The following is a 17,263-nucleotide window of genomic DNA, read 5'->3' as shown; positions in this document are numbered from 1 at the left end:
GGGGGGGGGGTAGGAAAAAACAAGAGGAAACAGGCTACCTTGCATAATGACTTAGCCACTCCCAGTCTCTATTTAAGCCTAAATTAATAGTATCCAATTTGCAAATGAATTCCAATTCAGCAGTTTCTCGCTGGAGTCTGGATTTGAAGTTTTTTTGTTTTAAGATAGCGACCTTCATGTCTGTGATTGCGTGACCAGAGAGATTGAAGTGTTCTCCGACTGGTTTATGAATGTTATAATTCTTGACATCTGATTTGTGTCCATTTATTCTTTTACGTAGAGACTGTCCAGTTTGACCAATGTACATGGCAGAGGGGCATTGCTGGCACATGATGGCATAGATCACATTGGTGGATGTGCAGGTGAACGAGCCTCTGATAGTGTGGCTGATGTTATTAGGCCCTGTGATGGTGTCCCCTGAATAGATATGTGGGCACAATTGGCAACGGGCTTTGTTGCAAGGATAAGTTCCTGGGTTAGTGGTTCTGTTGTGTGGTATGTGGTTGTTGGTGAGTATTTGCTTCAGGTTGCGGGGCTGTCTGTAGGCAAGGACTGGCCTGTCTCCCAAGACTTGTGAGAGTGTTGGGTCATCCTTTAGGATAGGTTGTAGATCCTTAATAATGCGTTGGAGGGGTTTTAGTTGGGGGCTGAAGGTGACGGCTAGTGGCGTTCTGTTATTTTCTTTGTTAGGCCTGTCCTGTAGCAGGTAACTTCTGGGAACTCTTCTGGCTCTATCAATCTGTTTCTTTACTTCTGCAGGTGGGTATTGTAGTTGTAAGAAAGCTTGACAGAGATCTTGTAGGTGTTTGTCTCTGTCTGAGGGGTTGGAGCAAATGCGGTTGTATCGCAGAGCTTGGCTGTAGACGATGGATCGTGTGGTGTGGTCAGGGTGAAAGCTGGAGGCATGCAGGTAGGAATAGCGGTCAGTAGGTTTACGGTATAGGGTGGTGTTTATGTGGCCATTGTTTATTAGCACTGTAGTGTCCAGGAAGTGGATCTCTTGTGTGGACTGGACCAGGCTGAGGTTGGTGGTGGGATGGAAATTGTTGAAATCATGGTGGAATTCCTCAAGGGCTTCTTTTCCATGGGTCCAGATGATGAAGATGTCATCAATATAGCGCAAGTAGAGTAGGGGCTTTAGGGGACGAGAGCTGAGGAAGCGTTGTTCTAAATCAGCCATAAAAATGTTGGCATACTGTGGGGCCATGCGGGTACCCATAGCAGTGCCGCTGATCTGAAGGTATACATTGTCCTAATAATTACAAGAAATTCCCTTATTCAACAGCAGCTGCCTTACAGTAGATGCATACTTTTAGATGCTCAACAACAACAAAGGATGTCACTATAGGTGTAAACACAGAGTCATCTACAGAGATCCACATCAGCAAGGTCTGGAAAAATAAGGTAATATACATCTGGATAACAATAATAGTTAAAAAAAAAAAAAAAGGGGGGGGGGTGGCTGTGCTGCATATTCTTCTGGTCAAGACCTGCTCAGAGGCTGGCTGGAGCAACAGCTTCAATAGGACCTTGAAGTGGTAGGCTTGAAAAGGAATAGCAATGGGATATGCAATCCAACAGCCATTTAGATAAGACTTCCAGTGACAGCCTGAAACAGCTCTGAGATCCAATTCATTTCAGTGACACCTGATGTCACTAAAAGCAAGTTTATCAAATAATCAGAGACATATCTGTGCCCCTAACTTGTGAAATTACCATAACTGTATTCAGAAGTTGGGTAACCGCACATGCAAATTACCTAAATTGCTCTGCCTCATTTCCCACCACCACTGAGCGATTTCAAACAAAATAGTAATGTTCAGTTATTGAAGTTCAGTTATTATTCCATAAGAGCCATACTCTCCTTCAGTCTTTATGCAAAACGCCCATTGTTATCAATAGGAGATCTCCTGTGGATAGAGGGTAGCGTATGACCCTGAACAACATAAGTGCAGTTCACAGACCCCATAAAAAAATGCAGTATGGCTCTCTTCACAGAATGAATTTGACACATGTGTGTACTGTGAGCTCTTATCCACTTCAGATAATCTTTTCACATCAACAGGTTTCAGAGTAGCAGCCACGTTAGTCTGTGTCCGCAAAAAGAAAAGGAGTACTTGTGGCACCTTAGAGACTAACACATTTATTTGAGCATAAGCTTTTGTGAGCTACAGCTCACTTCATCGGATGCAAAGCTTATGATCAAATAAATGTGTTAGTCTATAAGGTGCCACAAGTACTCCTTTTCTTTTTTTCACATCAAGTTCATGGAGAACAGTTTCCCCAGGAAGTGCCTTCAGTCTTGGGGAGAATGTTGACAGGAAGACTGACTGTTTAAGGGAGAACTCCAACACCACTTTGGGGAAGAATTTAGGATAACCAAATATCATCACACTACCCTTTTAAAACAGGGTGGGGTGGAAGTCAGTAACACCTCAAGCTAACTCACTGAAGTCACTGCTTCCATGTAACAAAGAAATTCAAGAGGTTTCATCAGTTTTCTAATGACCAACTTAATATCACACGTAACCAGAGACTTTTTAATGGGCAATTTCACAGGTGCTGACTTTCCAAAGCGCTGAGGGGCACTCGACCCCCTGCTCTGTCCCAGGCCCCACCCCCATTCCATCCCTTCCCCCAAGACCCCATCGTGCCTCTTCACCCCCTCCACCCCACCTCTTCCTGCCCAGTTCTGCCACGTCCTCACTCCTCCCTCCACCCCCTTCAAGCCTCCCAAACACGAACAAACAATGGATTGCTGTAGGTCGGAGGAGCTGGGGGGAGGGGGAAGAGCTCGTAGGGGGGCTGCCGGTGGATGCTCAGCACCCACCATTTTCCCCCCTTTTTCCCCATTTTTTCCCCTGCAGCACCCACCGCGTAAGTGTCTATGGGCAGTTTCAAATGCAGTAAGCCACTCAGACACCTGATAAGTACAGGCGTCAGTGGAACTAATTTCAGTATTCATAGGGAAAGCTAAAATAGCTTAGGGTCCTTGGACAGCACGCACCCTCCCTCCCTATTTAGGTCAGTCACCTACAGCCCCCAACTAAAACGTCTCCATAAAAACATCATGTGCCAGCAATGCCCCTCTGCCATGTACATTGGCCAAACCAGACAGTCTCTACGCAAAAGAATAAATGGACACAAATCAGCCATCAAGAATTGTAATATTCAAAAACCAGTAGATGAACACTTCAATCTCCCTGGACACTCAATAACGACTTAAAAGTGGCAATTCTTCAACGAAAAAACTTCAAAAACAGACTCTAATGAGAAACTGCAGAACTGGAATTAATTTGCAAATTGGACACCATCAAATTAGGCCCAAATAAAGACTGGGAGTGGATGGGTCACTACAAAAAGTAATTTTCCCTCCCCTTCTTGTCAGCTGTTGAGAATAGGCAACTTCCACCTTAACTGAATTGGCTTGTTAGCTCTGACCTCCCACTTAGTAAGGCAACTCCCATCTTTTCATGTGCTATAATATATATTCTGCTTACTGTATTTTTCACTCCATGCATCTGATTAAGTGAGTTTTAGCCCACGAAAGCTTATGCTCAAATAAATTTATCGTCTTTAAGGTGCCACAAGGACTCTTCATTGTTGGTGCTACAGTAGGCATCAAATCCAGATACACCCAAGTTAAGTCACACAGAATGCCTTGGGAGCTTCAGTACATACACAATTTCCTCACACATTAAGGCCTGGAGTACAGATCTAGATGGTGACAGTCAGCACACCCCGTTGCTCAGAGAACTCCACGGGGATTCTGCAACAGAACCAAGCTTCAACTGGCATGATGCAAGATGAACTTGAATACACTTCAAGCAATGTGCTGATAAGGGATCGTCAGGCTGCACAAGTAATCCAAGAACTCTCAGCCTGAGTTACCAGCATCAATGCTAAGTGGAACTGCATAACTAGTCATGAAGAGTCCGTGCCCAGGAGTCAAAAGACGACCATGTAAGGCCACAGTGGTCAAATAATGGCCACTAAAGGCTGGCCAAAAATCTGTACTCTACAGTGAAGACTTCAATTCAGTGTCCAACCCCAGTAATGTATTCATTTGATGCAGTGAGGACATGCATTTCATTGACTTAACAGTGCAGCTCGATAATGAGAGAGTGCTAAAGCACAGACCTGGCACAGTCTACGTTAAAGCAGTTAGCACTAGTGCAAAGTCTTGATGCCCACTGAGAACACTTGACCCTGGTTCACTAAAAGTTCTACTCCCTTTGGGGGCCAACATCACCGAAGCCTGTAGCCTTGCCAAACAAGGTACATCACTAGAAATGTTAAAGTTGTATATTTCATGTAAATTCAGAAAAAGGCATTTTTTTTTTTTAGTTAAAAGAACTTTTTTTTTTTTTTTTAAATAATGGTAACAAGATACCAAGAAGCATGCAGTGTAATGAAGGAAGAGTTGAAAGGACAGAGCAGTGACCCTGGGGAGCTCTTCCCATTTTTCTTATGGAGAAAGAAATGGATGGTTGGAAACATAAGTAACAGCTCGTGTTCTACAACAAAGGTAGCTCCTACTTCCCTGCCCTAGAAGTCAAAGGCTTACAATTTTCAACTATTCTAAGAACTGTTTTGAAGCAGCAAAATTACAACTGTTAGATGCACTCCTAGAATGATGTTCATTACAATGCAATTTCAAAAGACATGAGTACCAGATATACATATTTATCAGAACCGATATATGAATCTATTTGCATGATGCGCAACTTCATAAACCACCAATTAACAGGCAATGCCTTGGCCATGTAATGTGGTATTACCCAACAAAGAACAAAAATAACTTTAACATTTTGAGATATACTTACTTAAAACCTTTATGGTGAAGTTCTGGAGGAAGGGAAGTGGGTAGAAATAATTCAAAATAGGTGATGGCCTTTTGCATGGTAACATCAAATGGGCACATTAAAGGCCGCCATTCATCTAGCATCTCCGTGGAGGCATTTTCTGGAAAATACCTAAAAAAGGGGAAGTCTTAATTTTCACTTCATTTATTTATTTTTGCCATGAATTTAAATTTTACAGCTAAATTGTGCACTGAGATGTTATGGTGTAAGGGCCATATTGTTAGAAAGAAAGAGATAAGAATCAGACCAGTAACCCAATAAATCCTCAGCCTCACTCAGCCTCCAAAAAAAATTAAAAAAAAATAAAAAAAGTCTGAAGGATGAGATGACTGGAAATATGGATCATTTCCACAAAGTGTGCAACTGTAATACAATTTCTTACTCTTATTACAACTAAAAAAATCCTCATGATACAGAACCACTTCAATGTAAAGATTCTGTGAGATCAAATAACGGATATTTACATTAAAGACCAATCTTAATGGAAGTAGAGCTAATGTTCTGATTCCTCCTAATAAAGTGCATCTGGAAGACTAGAATAGCCCTATAACAAATATGGAACTTTTTTAAGAAGGAGCTGCTTTCTCATGTAAAATTAGTGTTTAGAATTTGTTCCATAGTCAGAAGAGGCATTAGTTTATATAAAAAAGCTACTGCAATAAAATATGGCTACTTAAAAGCCATGCCACCAATTCCTGCAACCTCACCCATGCAAAATTTAGAGTAAAGAGTTTCCAGAAGTTAAATCAAATTTCCCATTTTAATTTTGAACTAAAAACATGCATTATACATTGAATGTAAATTTGATGCTAATAAAAGATGTTAAATTGTCAGCAATGTTCCCTCTAATTTTTTATTTTCATGTGCGGAATGAATTTTGTTATATTCACCAATATGGAAGTGATGTGTGACACATCACCTTCATATTGGTGCACATAACAAAATTCATGCGGTGGGGGTGGGGCCGAGAGGTTCGGAGTGTGGGACAGGGCTCAGGGCTGGGGCAGAGGGTTCAGGGGATGACGGCTCTGGCTGGGGGTGCAGGCTCTGGGGTGGGGCTGGAGATAAGGGGTTCAGGGTGTGGGAGGGGGCTCAGGGTTGGGGCAGAGGGTTGGCGTGCGGGGGGGGGGGGGCTCTGTGGTTGGGCCGGGGATTAGAGATTTGGGGTGTGGGCAGGGGCTCAGAGCTGGGGCACAGTGTTGGGATGCAGGGGGCTGCGGGCTCTGGGATGGGGCTAGGGATGAGGGGTTTGGGGTACAGGCTGTCCCGGGACTGCAGTGAGGAGGATTCCCCCCCCGCCCTCTCTCGCCACAGCAGCTCGGGGCTTGGTGAGAGGCATCTCTCCCCAGCCGTGGCAGCTCCAGTGGGGCTGGGACGGGCTGAGGGAGGGGCTCCTCTCCCCTGGGAGTGGCAAGTCCAGGGCAGGTACCTGCTGGGGCTGGCGGGGAGGAGCGCCTCTCCCCGTCGCAACCCTGAACCCCTGCGTGGGGCTTAATAGGCAGCTGTGCAGCTGCACAGCTTAGAGGAAACTTAGATTGTCAACCCTAAAAGCCAAATTCCTTCATTTATCCAAAAAAAATGGCACTGCACAACCAGCGTCAGTGCAGAATTCCCTCACCCTGCCAACGCTTCTCAACACCAACTTGGGGTGATTACCTCTAGGTAGCCATTCAAACCTTGGTGTCTCTGCCAATAATACTTAACAGATGCCAGATGTGGCAATGGTTTTATAATGTGGATCACCTGCTCACATGAAAGTGGACAATGAATATCAATATTTCACGTAGGCCAGAAAAGAGCTACCAGACCTCTCAACTGCATTCCTTGTATATCCCAGACTCCTATAAGTCAATTAGTACAGAGCACTATATAAAACTCTAGACCAGGGTGAGGACATATACACTGTGGGTAGTGGATATGACTGAGGTGATATGGAAAAGACAAAATCATGGTTACAGATTACAAAGATTGGTTTAGGATCTATTTTATAATATCCTGGCTAAAAAAAAAAAAAAAAAAAAAAAGCTATGTGGCTTTCTACTTAACTTTTTATTGGTTTTCAATTAAGGTTTCAGCTTAGAAGAAAAGAGTGTATTTTTAAAAACACACACAACATTGTGCAGAGTGCTACCCTTAGTTATTGCCCTTTTGATTTCACTTTAAACATGTTACTATAAAAACATACCACAGGAATCATCGGCTCATACATGTGGTTGAGGACACTAAAAAATCTCTCTTAAAGGTAAAAGATCACTCAAATTGATACATTTGAGGCAAGAGCTGTAGAAAAATTATTAATAAGGACTCCAAAATTTATAAAAACAACGTTTTACACTCTTTTTCCTCCTCCCATCTGCCCCACTCCCTTCCATAAGTAGACCCAAAAATAGGTCTTTTAACCTCTAACTTAAAAGATTACTCTAAATTGTATCAAGGAAAGCATCAGACCTTTCCATTATGGTGTCAACTTTCAGGATAGCAGGACTAGGGAAGCAAGAATTTATTAAGCTTATTTCTGTTAAGCAGATAACACACACTTGAAAGATTAAGTTAAACAATATTTCCAGAGAAGAAATAATAGAAACTTGATGTATTTGCATCACTTCAGTTCAAATAAAAAAAAAAAAGTGTATCATATGGGTTTAAAATGATGAAATAAAATTAGTTCCATAAAACAGGAGCCTTGTACAGAAAATATTAGCAAATGATTTTTCACTAGAACAAAGGCTTTTATCAAATATAAAGTACCAAATATAATTCAACTTTGGAACTTCAACTATAAATGCTAAATGTTATGCTGGAAAGAGAGGGGGGGGATCAGAAAGCTTACACTTTTAAAAAAAATAGCACAGACAGTATAAAGTACCCCCAAGCACCCAACACGTTCCAGAAAAAAAATACTAAAGGCATGTGCTTCAGAAAGATTAGAAAATAGTTAAGAACTTACGGTCGACAACTTTTCACAAGTGTTTTTAGAACGCTTTCTACAGAACTGAAACAAAAATGAAAAAGAAAATTAGAAGCTGTACTTGAAATAGACTAATGTAATTACAATAGTCAGTTTATGATTGTTTAAAATCTAAGATGGTATTGATGCAATTAGACACCATCTGTGTACATGCAATGGCTAATCCTTCTGTTCCATACAGACCTAATCACAAGGATTAAAACTGCTTTAATTTCTGATTCTACTCCTTATTCCTCTCTAGTATTCACTGTACTTCAATCAGAGTGAAAAACTAGTACCACATTAAAGAATAATATCTTGCATTCTATTATGGACTAACAAGCAGAATCAACACAGTTTTTATGGATACTTGAAACTATAATAGAAAAAAAAATCACACAATAAGAGTGTTAAGTTTTAAGATAGATGAAGGGCAGTATATTTCAGTACCTTTCAGACTCCAAATCCTTAACTATTTTTTTAGATTTGGTTTTTGTTTATGCATAATCGAATCTAATGCATTTGTATACATCCCTAACCAAACAAAAGAAATGAATTAACTGTAACTCACTAGTTATTTCTACAGCTTCCCTGACACTTAGCAACAGCTGACTGAACAAGTTTTCCTAGCTATGGGTAACATTGTTTTTATCAGAGTAACAATGACTGTTTTTAATAGCAATTTTCACATGAAGCTTCTTCACACGTGTAACATCTAATTCTGTCAAACTGTTTTTTTAAATTGAAGCAAAATAGTAAATGCTTTCAAAAAGATGAGGAAGGGAGAATTATGTATCAATGGCACTATGACAGGCAATCTGTTTTTACTTTTTACATGGCTTTGTAATTAACATTTAATTTCAGTAAATACAATAGTAGACAGTTGCTAGATTGCATTTTGGTCAGAGGCCATTCTCTGAATAAAAATATTCTATGAACTCAGAACATCATTGTACTGTACATGTAGTTTACCCACTACTTAAAAGTAAAACAAATACTGTATGCCTACCCTCACGATTCCAAAAAATAAGAGATAAAAGTGGAGCCTTGCTCAGGATAAAGAGATCAGTGTCCAGTAAAAGTTCAGATATCCAGCTAAAATACCTTCTGTGCTCTCCATGTAAACACTATACTGTACATCTGACAAGTCCCACAGAAAGGAAATAAGACTCCACTTAAACTCACAGAAAAGAATATAAAATGGATAAAACACTTTTTCATAGAATCATAGAATTTTAGGGTTGGAAGAGACCTCAGGAGGTCATCTAGTCCAACCCCCTGCTCAAAGCAGGACCAACACCAACTAAATCATCCCAGCCAGGGTTTTGTCAAGCAGGGCCTTAAAAACCTTTAAGGATGGAGATTCCACCACCTCCCTAGGTAACCCATTCCAGTGCTTCACCACCCTCCTAGTGAATAATGTTTTCTAATATCCAACCTAGACCTCCCCCCTTCAACTTGAGACCATTGCTTCTTGTTCTGTCATCTGCCACCACGGAGAACAACATAGCTCCATCCTCTTTGGAACCCCCCTTCAGGTAATTGAAGGCTGCTATCAATTCCCTCCTCACTCTTGTCTTCCGCAGACTAAATAACCCCAGTTCCCTCAGCCTCCCCTCATAAGTCATGTGCCCCAGCCCCCTAATCTTTTTCATTGCCCTCTGCTGGACTCTCTCCAATTTGTCCACATCCCTTCTGTAGTGGGGGGACCAAAACTAGACACAAACTCTGCCTCGAGCCTCTGACTAGTGGCTTGTGTTTGTTTCTCAATGTTTATTTAGATTCCTTACAGACTGTGATGGAGAACTGTTTACAATATTCATATTTACCAGGCTAGCAGATTTTTGTATGCAGCTGTAACACTAAATATGATCCAGGACAGAAAGCATCAAATACATTAAAAAACTGCCACTATGGATCAAACCTATGGCCTAGCTAGTCCAGTAACCTGCCAACACCCCAGACCAGTACCAAATACTGCAGAGAAAGGTGCTAAAGGGCATGTCTACATTGAAAACTTAAGTCGACCAAATCTAGTAATTACTGCGGTGGTCCATGTCCACACTACCCTCCTTCAATCAGTGGTGTGCATCCTCACTCTAGGTTCCCTACTCCCTCCCCTGCAGCCACCCAGAATCTCGCCTCCCTGCCAAGGGCAGGGCAGCCACCCAGGCTCCCAACAGGGAGAAGGGAGGTGGAAGCCTCGATGCAGCTGGGCTCCTGGCAGGGAGCCAGGACGCCAGGAACAGCCTGGCTTCAAGCAGGGAGACTGGGTAGCAGCTTGCCTAGGCAGCCCGGCTCGGAGCGGGAAGCCTGGGCAGAAGGCAGCAGTCTGGCTGGGAGCGGGGAGAACTTTCTTGTCAATTTCACAACTGCAGCATGGAGCCATAAAATTGATTAAAAAGCAGCCAACAGCTAATGTAATAACACAGTGTCTACACAGACACTGCATTGCCCTAACTATATCAACATAAGCCCTACGCCCTTCATGGAGGTTGAATTACGTCGGTGTAGTAGGCCACTTACATCAGCGAGAGCAAGGCTGTAGTGTGTAAACTGACATAGTTAGGTCAACATAAGCCGCCGTACTTCAACATAACTGTATAATGGACACCAGGGCAAAGTCTCTGTAACGAAGACTTAAGGAATAACTTCATGGGGAACAGAGCAGCAGCCGTGTTAGTCTGTATTCGCAAAAAGAAAAGGAATACTTGTGGCACCTTAGAGACTAACCAATTTATTTGAGCATAAGCTTTTGTGAAGTGAGCTGTAGCTCACAAAAGCTTATGCTCAAATAAATTGGTTAGTCTCTAAGGTGCCACAAGTACTCCTTTTCTTTTCATGGGGAAGTTTCTTGTTAGTATCTCTTAATAGTTGGCTGATGTCCTAAAGCATGAGGATTTATATCTTTTATAAATATCCCATATAAAGTTAACTGTGGATATTACCCATTTAAATCCATGATCATTTTTTAAATCCTACTAAACTTTCTTTGATTTTTTTTAAACCAGTCCTTCTCTCCTTCTTCATTACAAAAAGTGGAGACTTGCTTATTATTAGCAGTCTCGTAATGTACCTACCTTTAAAAAAAAAAGCCAGGTAAAGCTCTATCCCTGGACATGTTTTAAGTACTGTAGGGTTTATTTTCTTTATGTGGAAAAGGATATATGATCTCTCTAACCTATAATATCTAATTTTTGTGTACTCTTTCAAGATTGAGTGTACATTTGTTTAAAAATAAAAGGAATTAGTTTAAAGCTTGATACTATTGTCTATATTTCACTAATTATCAAAAAATAGTGAAATACACTGTGAAGTAGGGAAATATAGCCTAGATGAACCTACTATAAGGTGGGTGCACAAATGGTTTGACAACAGTACTCAAAGAGTAGTTATCAATAGTTCAGAGTCAGGCTGGAAGCGCATGTTGAATGGGGTCCTACAGGGATCTGTTCTGGGTCCAGTTCTATTCAATATTTTCATAAATGATTTGGATAATGGGATAGAGAGTATACTTATAAAGTTTGCAGACAATACCAAGATGGGAGGGATTGCAAGTGCTTTAGGGGTTAGAATTCAAAATGATCTTGACAAACTGGAGAAATGGTCTGAAATAAACAAGATGAAATTCAATAAGGATAAATGCAAAGTACTACACTTAGAAAGGAACAATCAATTACACAAATATAAAATGGGAAGTGACTACCTAGGAAGGAGTACTGCAGAAAAGGATCTGGGGGCTATAGTGAATCACAAAGTAAATGAGTTAACAATATAATATTATTGCCAAAAAAAAAAAAAAAAAGGCAATGTCCATTCTTGGATGTATTAGCAGGGTGTTGTAAGCAAGACTCAAGTAGTAATTACTCCACTCTACTGAGCACTGATAAGGTTTCAAGGGGAGTACTGCGTCCAGTTCTCAGCACCACACTTCAGGAAATATGTGGACAATTGGAGAAAGTCCAGAGGAGAGCAACAAAAATGACTTAATGTCTAGAAAACATGACCTACAAGGAGAGATTGAAAAACCTGGGGTTTGTTTAGTCTGGAGAAAAGAAGATTGAGGGGGAACATAAGTCTTTAAGTATGTAAAAGGTTATAAAATGGAGGGTGATAAATTCTTCTCCTTATCCACTGAGGACCTGACAAGAAGTAATGGGCTTAAATTGCAGCAAAGTGGATTTAGGTAAGATATTAGAAAAAACTTCCTAACTGTAAGGGTAGTTAACTACTAGAACAAATTACCTAGGGAGGCTGTGAAATCTCCATCGTCTAACCCAAGAGTGGCCAAACTGCAACTCACAGGCCGCATGCGGCTCTTTAACAGTTAAAGTGCAGCTCACGGAGCCCCCCAGGCCCTCCCCATTCTTCACCTGCCCCAGGGGGAGAGTGGGGCCTCTACCCTGCAGCAGGGTAATGGGGATAGGGGCTTCTGCCAGAGATGACTGCTGCCTGCCTATCAATGTCCCTTCCAGTCCTATATTTCTATGATTCCTCAGAATAAATAGTGCAGTACTAAAATTTCTTTCTGAAGGTTATTGTATTTTATACTTATGTAAGTACAAATTTCTGCTACATTTTCATAACCTGTTTTAAAAAATAATTTTCATTGACAAAAATCCGGAGAAGCCAAAACTGTCAGGCTGCTCGGCGCATTTGTTTCATACTGCCTTTTCTACTTTATTTTTCTCCTTAATGTGGTTTCTGGTACCACTGTCCTTGCTCTCAACCACTTTCCACAAACTTCAATGTTTTGTAGTAAAGTTAAATTCATTTAAGAGACATGCATTTCTAAAGCTATGTAAATATACATTTTGTCCATATTCCAAGTAATAATTATTCAAACATTAAAATCACCTTGTGTTGTTCCCTTTGATGTTTGTTGGTTAAAATAATTAGCAGATAGCCATTTTTCTCAGCCACATCACACACAGTATATTTTTCCACAATTAGAAAGGTTTAAATACAGTGCGACATTCTCATAAATAGTGGTGTAATGTTAACATTGGATTTCCAATACAATTATTTATGCAGAAAGTTACACCTGTGTGACATGTGTTACAGTCTAACAGAACATGCAGAAGATAACACATCGGCCAGAGCTGAACAAAAAAACATTATCCTTACCACCTATGTAAAACATTAAGCACAAATGTTTTAGGTGAAGACAAGCCTGGTCGATATGAACTGAATGTAAAAAAGAAAGATGTAAAACATGACATGGAAAACAACAGTTCTATCAACAAATATAGTATAAGAGTAACTCTAAAGGTAGAAAGTATTTAAATGATCCTGGCAATATTTAAATAATTATCCCTTCATATACAGCAGAAGGAATTCACTCAAATTTGAAAATTTCAACAATGTTGCAAAAACACCATATGAGAACACATCGCACTGCATAGTAAACGGGATACCATAAACTTCAAATCTAGTCAATTAAAAGCAAAGGTTGATATATCACCTCCATTTGGAATCCTCCTTCCAATTTTTGTGCTTTTACAGCCCCCCATCCCTCCAAATTTTCTCTCCCCATTTATTGTGTGGGTTTTTCACACAGCAAAGGAAAAACAGACTAATTGACTCAACGGGGCAAACTGCATATAGTCAGTTTCACTAGGTGTTGGCAAATCCATAACTAATTACATTTTTTCCTCTGACCTTTTAGATATAGTAATCCTTTAGGTGTTACTTGAAAAAACAGTACATAAACTATTTTCAGAGAGAAGAGCAAATTTTTAAATTTGGCCATTTCCCTTTAATAGAATATTTTTTCAGACTATATATAATTATCAGAAGATCTCAGAGGGAAGTCTCCCCTAATATAATTACACAAATAATTTGATTGTTTTCTCTTCATGACACACAGATCATAGGCAGGGTCCTTTTCGAATTTTATGAAAAAGTGTGTCTCATTTACAACTATTACTGATCAAAAAACTTTTTTCCTATGAAAAATTTCAAATGAGAATTTTTAACTCAAAAGTAGAAAAATTTCAGTTCAAGCTGTAGTTTTTTGTCAAAAAGTTCTGAATTTGTTTTTCTTCCTTCCTTCCTCCCTCCCTCATTTCTTTTATTCCTCCCCCCTTTTTTTTGGCCACTGAGTGCAATAAAATGATTATAATCTTGGGCTTTTCCTTCACTTTTTCCTCTCCATTTCCTTTTTGAACTCTAACTTTTCCAAAGTTGGAGAAATTTTTAATAGAAAAAATGAAATGTAACTGTGCCACTCACTAACTTTTCAAAAGTTGAGGTTAGTGTTTCCCATCGAAAAATGGGGTTTCCACAACTTTAGCAGCACCTTCCTGAAAAATTTCAGCTAACTCTATTCTGCTTGTATAAATAGGAAAAAATGGAAATTGGATAGAGAAAAATCAAAAAAATGTAACATAGGGACCTTTGAACCTTTATCTGACAAAGAAGAACGGAAAGTTCAATAGGTAGCCATAGATGGAGTTGTGAAGTCTGTGCACACTGCATGGCTGCAAAATAGGCAACAAGTTTATGATAGGACAGAGAGGTTAAAATGATCTGTATAGGCAATGGACTGATAAATACCAATTGTGCTTTATGTTTACTATAAATACACAGACCTCTGTATGGGTGACATCCAAATTTCAGGATTTGTGTATACATGAATTGAGAATGGTTTGCAATTTTTGAGTGTGGATACCAAGCAAACATTACATATTAATGTCCTCTATAACCACACTTCACACAGTGCATATTTGCTTTATGAAAAAGCAATGTGCGATTTAGACATTTTCAAAGTTTCTTTCCCCTTAAAAATAAAAGTTTTAGTAAACAAATTAACTTTGTAGAATAATTGCATTTGCCCACATTACTGTATTAGCATTTTTGATGATTTTTTCCGCAACGGAAAACATTTGGTTTCTGTGTGTGTGACCCAGGCATTTTACATGTAAATTTCATATTTTGTGTCTGTGTAAGAGAGAGACTTTTTTTCCCTAACTTGTTGTGAGATGGAATTAAACAAAGGATTTAAAAAAAAATTATCACTGAAGTTTATTAATTAGACTGTGGTCTATTTTCCCAATGGAAGAGGTTGAAGATCCATGACTTGACATACTTAAACCTGAACTTTATAGAGTACATGAAAAATAAAGAAATATCATAACAAATAATTATTCACTGTCAGAGGGATGTGCAAGATGATAGGTCTTTTTTTTAACCTTTATTTCCATGAATGTATAAAAAGTCTAGATATATATTGTTCATTTGCTATATATCAAGATCTAAATATTAAAAAATAATCTTCAACCACATTATCAGTGTTCTAAAGACCCCTTAAACCAAAGCAATTACTTCAATAAACTACAATAAAACTTACTTAGGAAACCAATTTAATCCAAGGTGTTCTGTTTTGGAATACAATATCCTCTCCAACATTTCATAAAGTGGTCTCCATGGTAACTCCAAATCATCTCTTGAAAGAAGTTCTTTTTTCCTAATTTAAGAAATGAAGTGCACTTCGGGATTAAACATTGTCCTTACCAGCACACAGCATACATTAGAATACCTAAAAACTGAACAGCAGAAAGTTATTTGAACGTACATTTGTCTTTTTTCCACATTATTGCTACTAATGGCATGCCAAACACTATTCATTTACAAGCATTCTTTTTGGGATTCAAGACATCCATAATGTCTCTACAAAAAAATTGCCAAGTGCAGTTATATCACTCATTAATAAATACTTTCAATGACATGTGACACACACATCTCTTAATTGTTCCTCTTAAACTTTAGTTCTCAGATCATATTATTTTTGGAGATCTCCATCTTCTTATAGAATTTCTATATCAAGAAAAGCAAAGCTAACATAGGATATTTAGCTCTTTGATCAATATTGAAATCAAGCCTCAAAAAGGGACCGTTTTTCTCAAATTTCCCTCCATTATCAAAGATCTGTGCAGGGTAAGAGCAAATGACGTAATTTGTACAGGGACAAACAATGCAGTTAACTATACTGTAGGCCAAGGATCAAATGTCCAATTTATGGATGTAAATATTTAAGTAGAAGAATGCTAGCAAAATGTACTTACTTTAACAGGTTTATCAACAGACGTGCAAATCCCTGCATCATGCTGATCTCCAGCTTTGGAATTGTTACCAACTCATACAGCAACTTGATAAAAAGCACATGATCTTCTTTGCTAAATTTTCTCCCATATAGTCGGATATACCTATAAGGAAAACATGAGTCAGTGTTGTGCGCTGAGCATATTCATCCTGCCAAAGAACTGACCCCATCTAGGAACCTTACTGTTCAACCATGGAGGACCAAAGTAAAAACTACCCAAAAGTTTTAGCAGTAAGCACAAAGTCTGGTCAATATGCTAAGCAAAGAAAGAAGATCCTGATGAAGGCAACTAGCTGTGGAAAGGAAGGAACTGAGGCAGCTGAGGACCACATGACCCTTTATAATTCCTGTTCCAAGTGTTCGGTGCCAGACAAGGGCATTCATGCAGCCCCATTGGGCACTGCTTTTTCAGAAAGTTCCTGAAGCTCAGGAGCAGCAAGAGTTGTATCCCACAAGAGGAAATATGCATAGACCACCTCTAAGAATACCACATCATTGCAACAAGTTTCACCATTCCTATTTTATATATATTCCTGTAAAGAAATAATCTCTAAAAGTAAGAGCCAGTATGAGAATATTCATGGCCATCTGGAATGGATACATTCCAGAAGGTCATGGATACTGGCTCACTGAAGAGAGAGCAATCTAGGTAAAATGTCATCCTGCCACAGAAGAGTAAAATGCCCCAACCTCTCACTCAGAGAAGTTGATGACAAGTGCAATTTCTTGTATTTAATTAATATAAGGCAATTTACATTTGTTCTTCCTCCCACTCCTACAATGTCTATCTCCCTTATCCCCCCACCAACATTGGTATGATGGGCTGCAAGCATGTATCAGCATGGGCAATTACGATGGCCAAAGAGAACATGTGTTATTCTGCATGCGAGAGATAGTTAAGAGAACAAGTGAAAGTGTGACAGATGGTGGTGGGGTATGAACGGATGCACTTTCTCTGACTCATTCATGCTTACTTGCTTTCTCTACCCACTCACTAAGAAAGCAGAATGTGGGAGAGGAGTCCTAGGGGTCAGCAAGTGGGGGAGGGAGGTAAGGAAGTTCTGAGACTATTAAAAGAGAAATGGGAAGACAGGCACGGAAGTACTCTCAGGTAGCTGGTAAGCAGCTGCTAGAAGCAAGAATGGATTGAAGGCTGTTCTGGCAGCAGAACACGAGGTCAGGGAGTAAGAAGGGGGTGAGGAAGCTGAAGGACTGTGGGATGGTAGTAGAGATGGTGTTGGAGGCTACATGGATAGGTAGCTGAGCTCTGGCAGTGCTGTTACTTGCTGAGTTAGCAGACAGGACTGACCGTCAGGCAACCACCTCCCAATGCCTCCCCCTAATGAC

The 17,263-nt window shown here is 39.8% G+C and overlaps 1 protein-coding gene across 4 annotated transcripts in view; it reads right to left on the bottom strand.

The window, feature by feature from the left end:
• PSME4 (proteasome activator subunit 4) overlaps window positions 1-17,263 on the bottom strand; it is a 218,182-nt gene that overhangs the window by 175,642 nt on the left and 25,277 nt on the right. For all 4 annotated transcript variants that reach the window (XM_073339167.1, XM_073339165.1, XM_073339166.1 and 1 more), the window contains exons 2-5: window positions 15,879-16,019; window positions 15,164-15,280; window positions 7,813-7,857; window positions 4,827-4,976 (exon numbers count right to left, since the gene is read on the bottom strand). In XM_073339167.1, the coding sequence (XP_073195268.1) occupies window positions 4,827-4,976; window positions 7,813-7,857; window positions 15,164-15,280; window positions 15,879-16,019 (453 nt within the window). The remainder of the gene's footprint in view (window positions 1-4,826; window positions 4,977-7,812; window positions 7,858-15,163; window positions 15,281-15,878; window positions 16,020-17,263) is intronic.

The sequence above is a fragment of the Lepidochelys kempii genome, chromosome 3 (assembly GCF_965140265.1).
Source record: "Lepidochelys kempii isolate rLepKem1 chromosome 3, rLepKem1.hap2, whole genome shotgun sequence".
Lineage (NCBI taxonomy): Eukaryota > Metazoa > Chordata > Testudines > Cheloniidae > Lepidochelys > Lepidochelys kempii.
The sequence above is the reverse complement of the archived record's forward strand: the minus strand, read 5'-3'. Positions and strand labels throughout refer to the sequence as shown.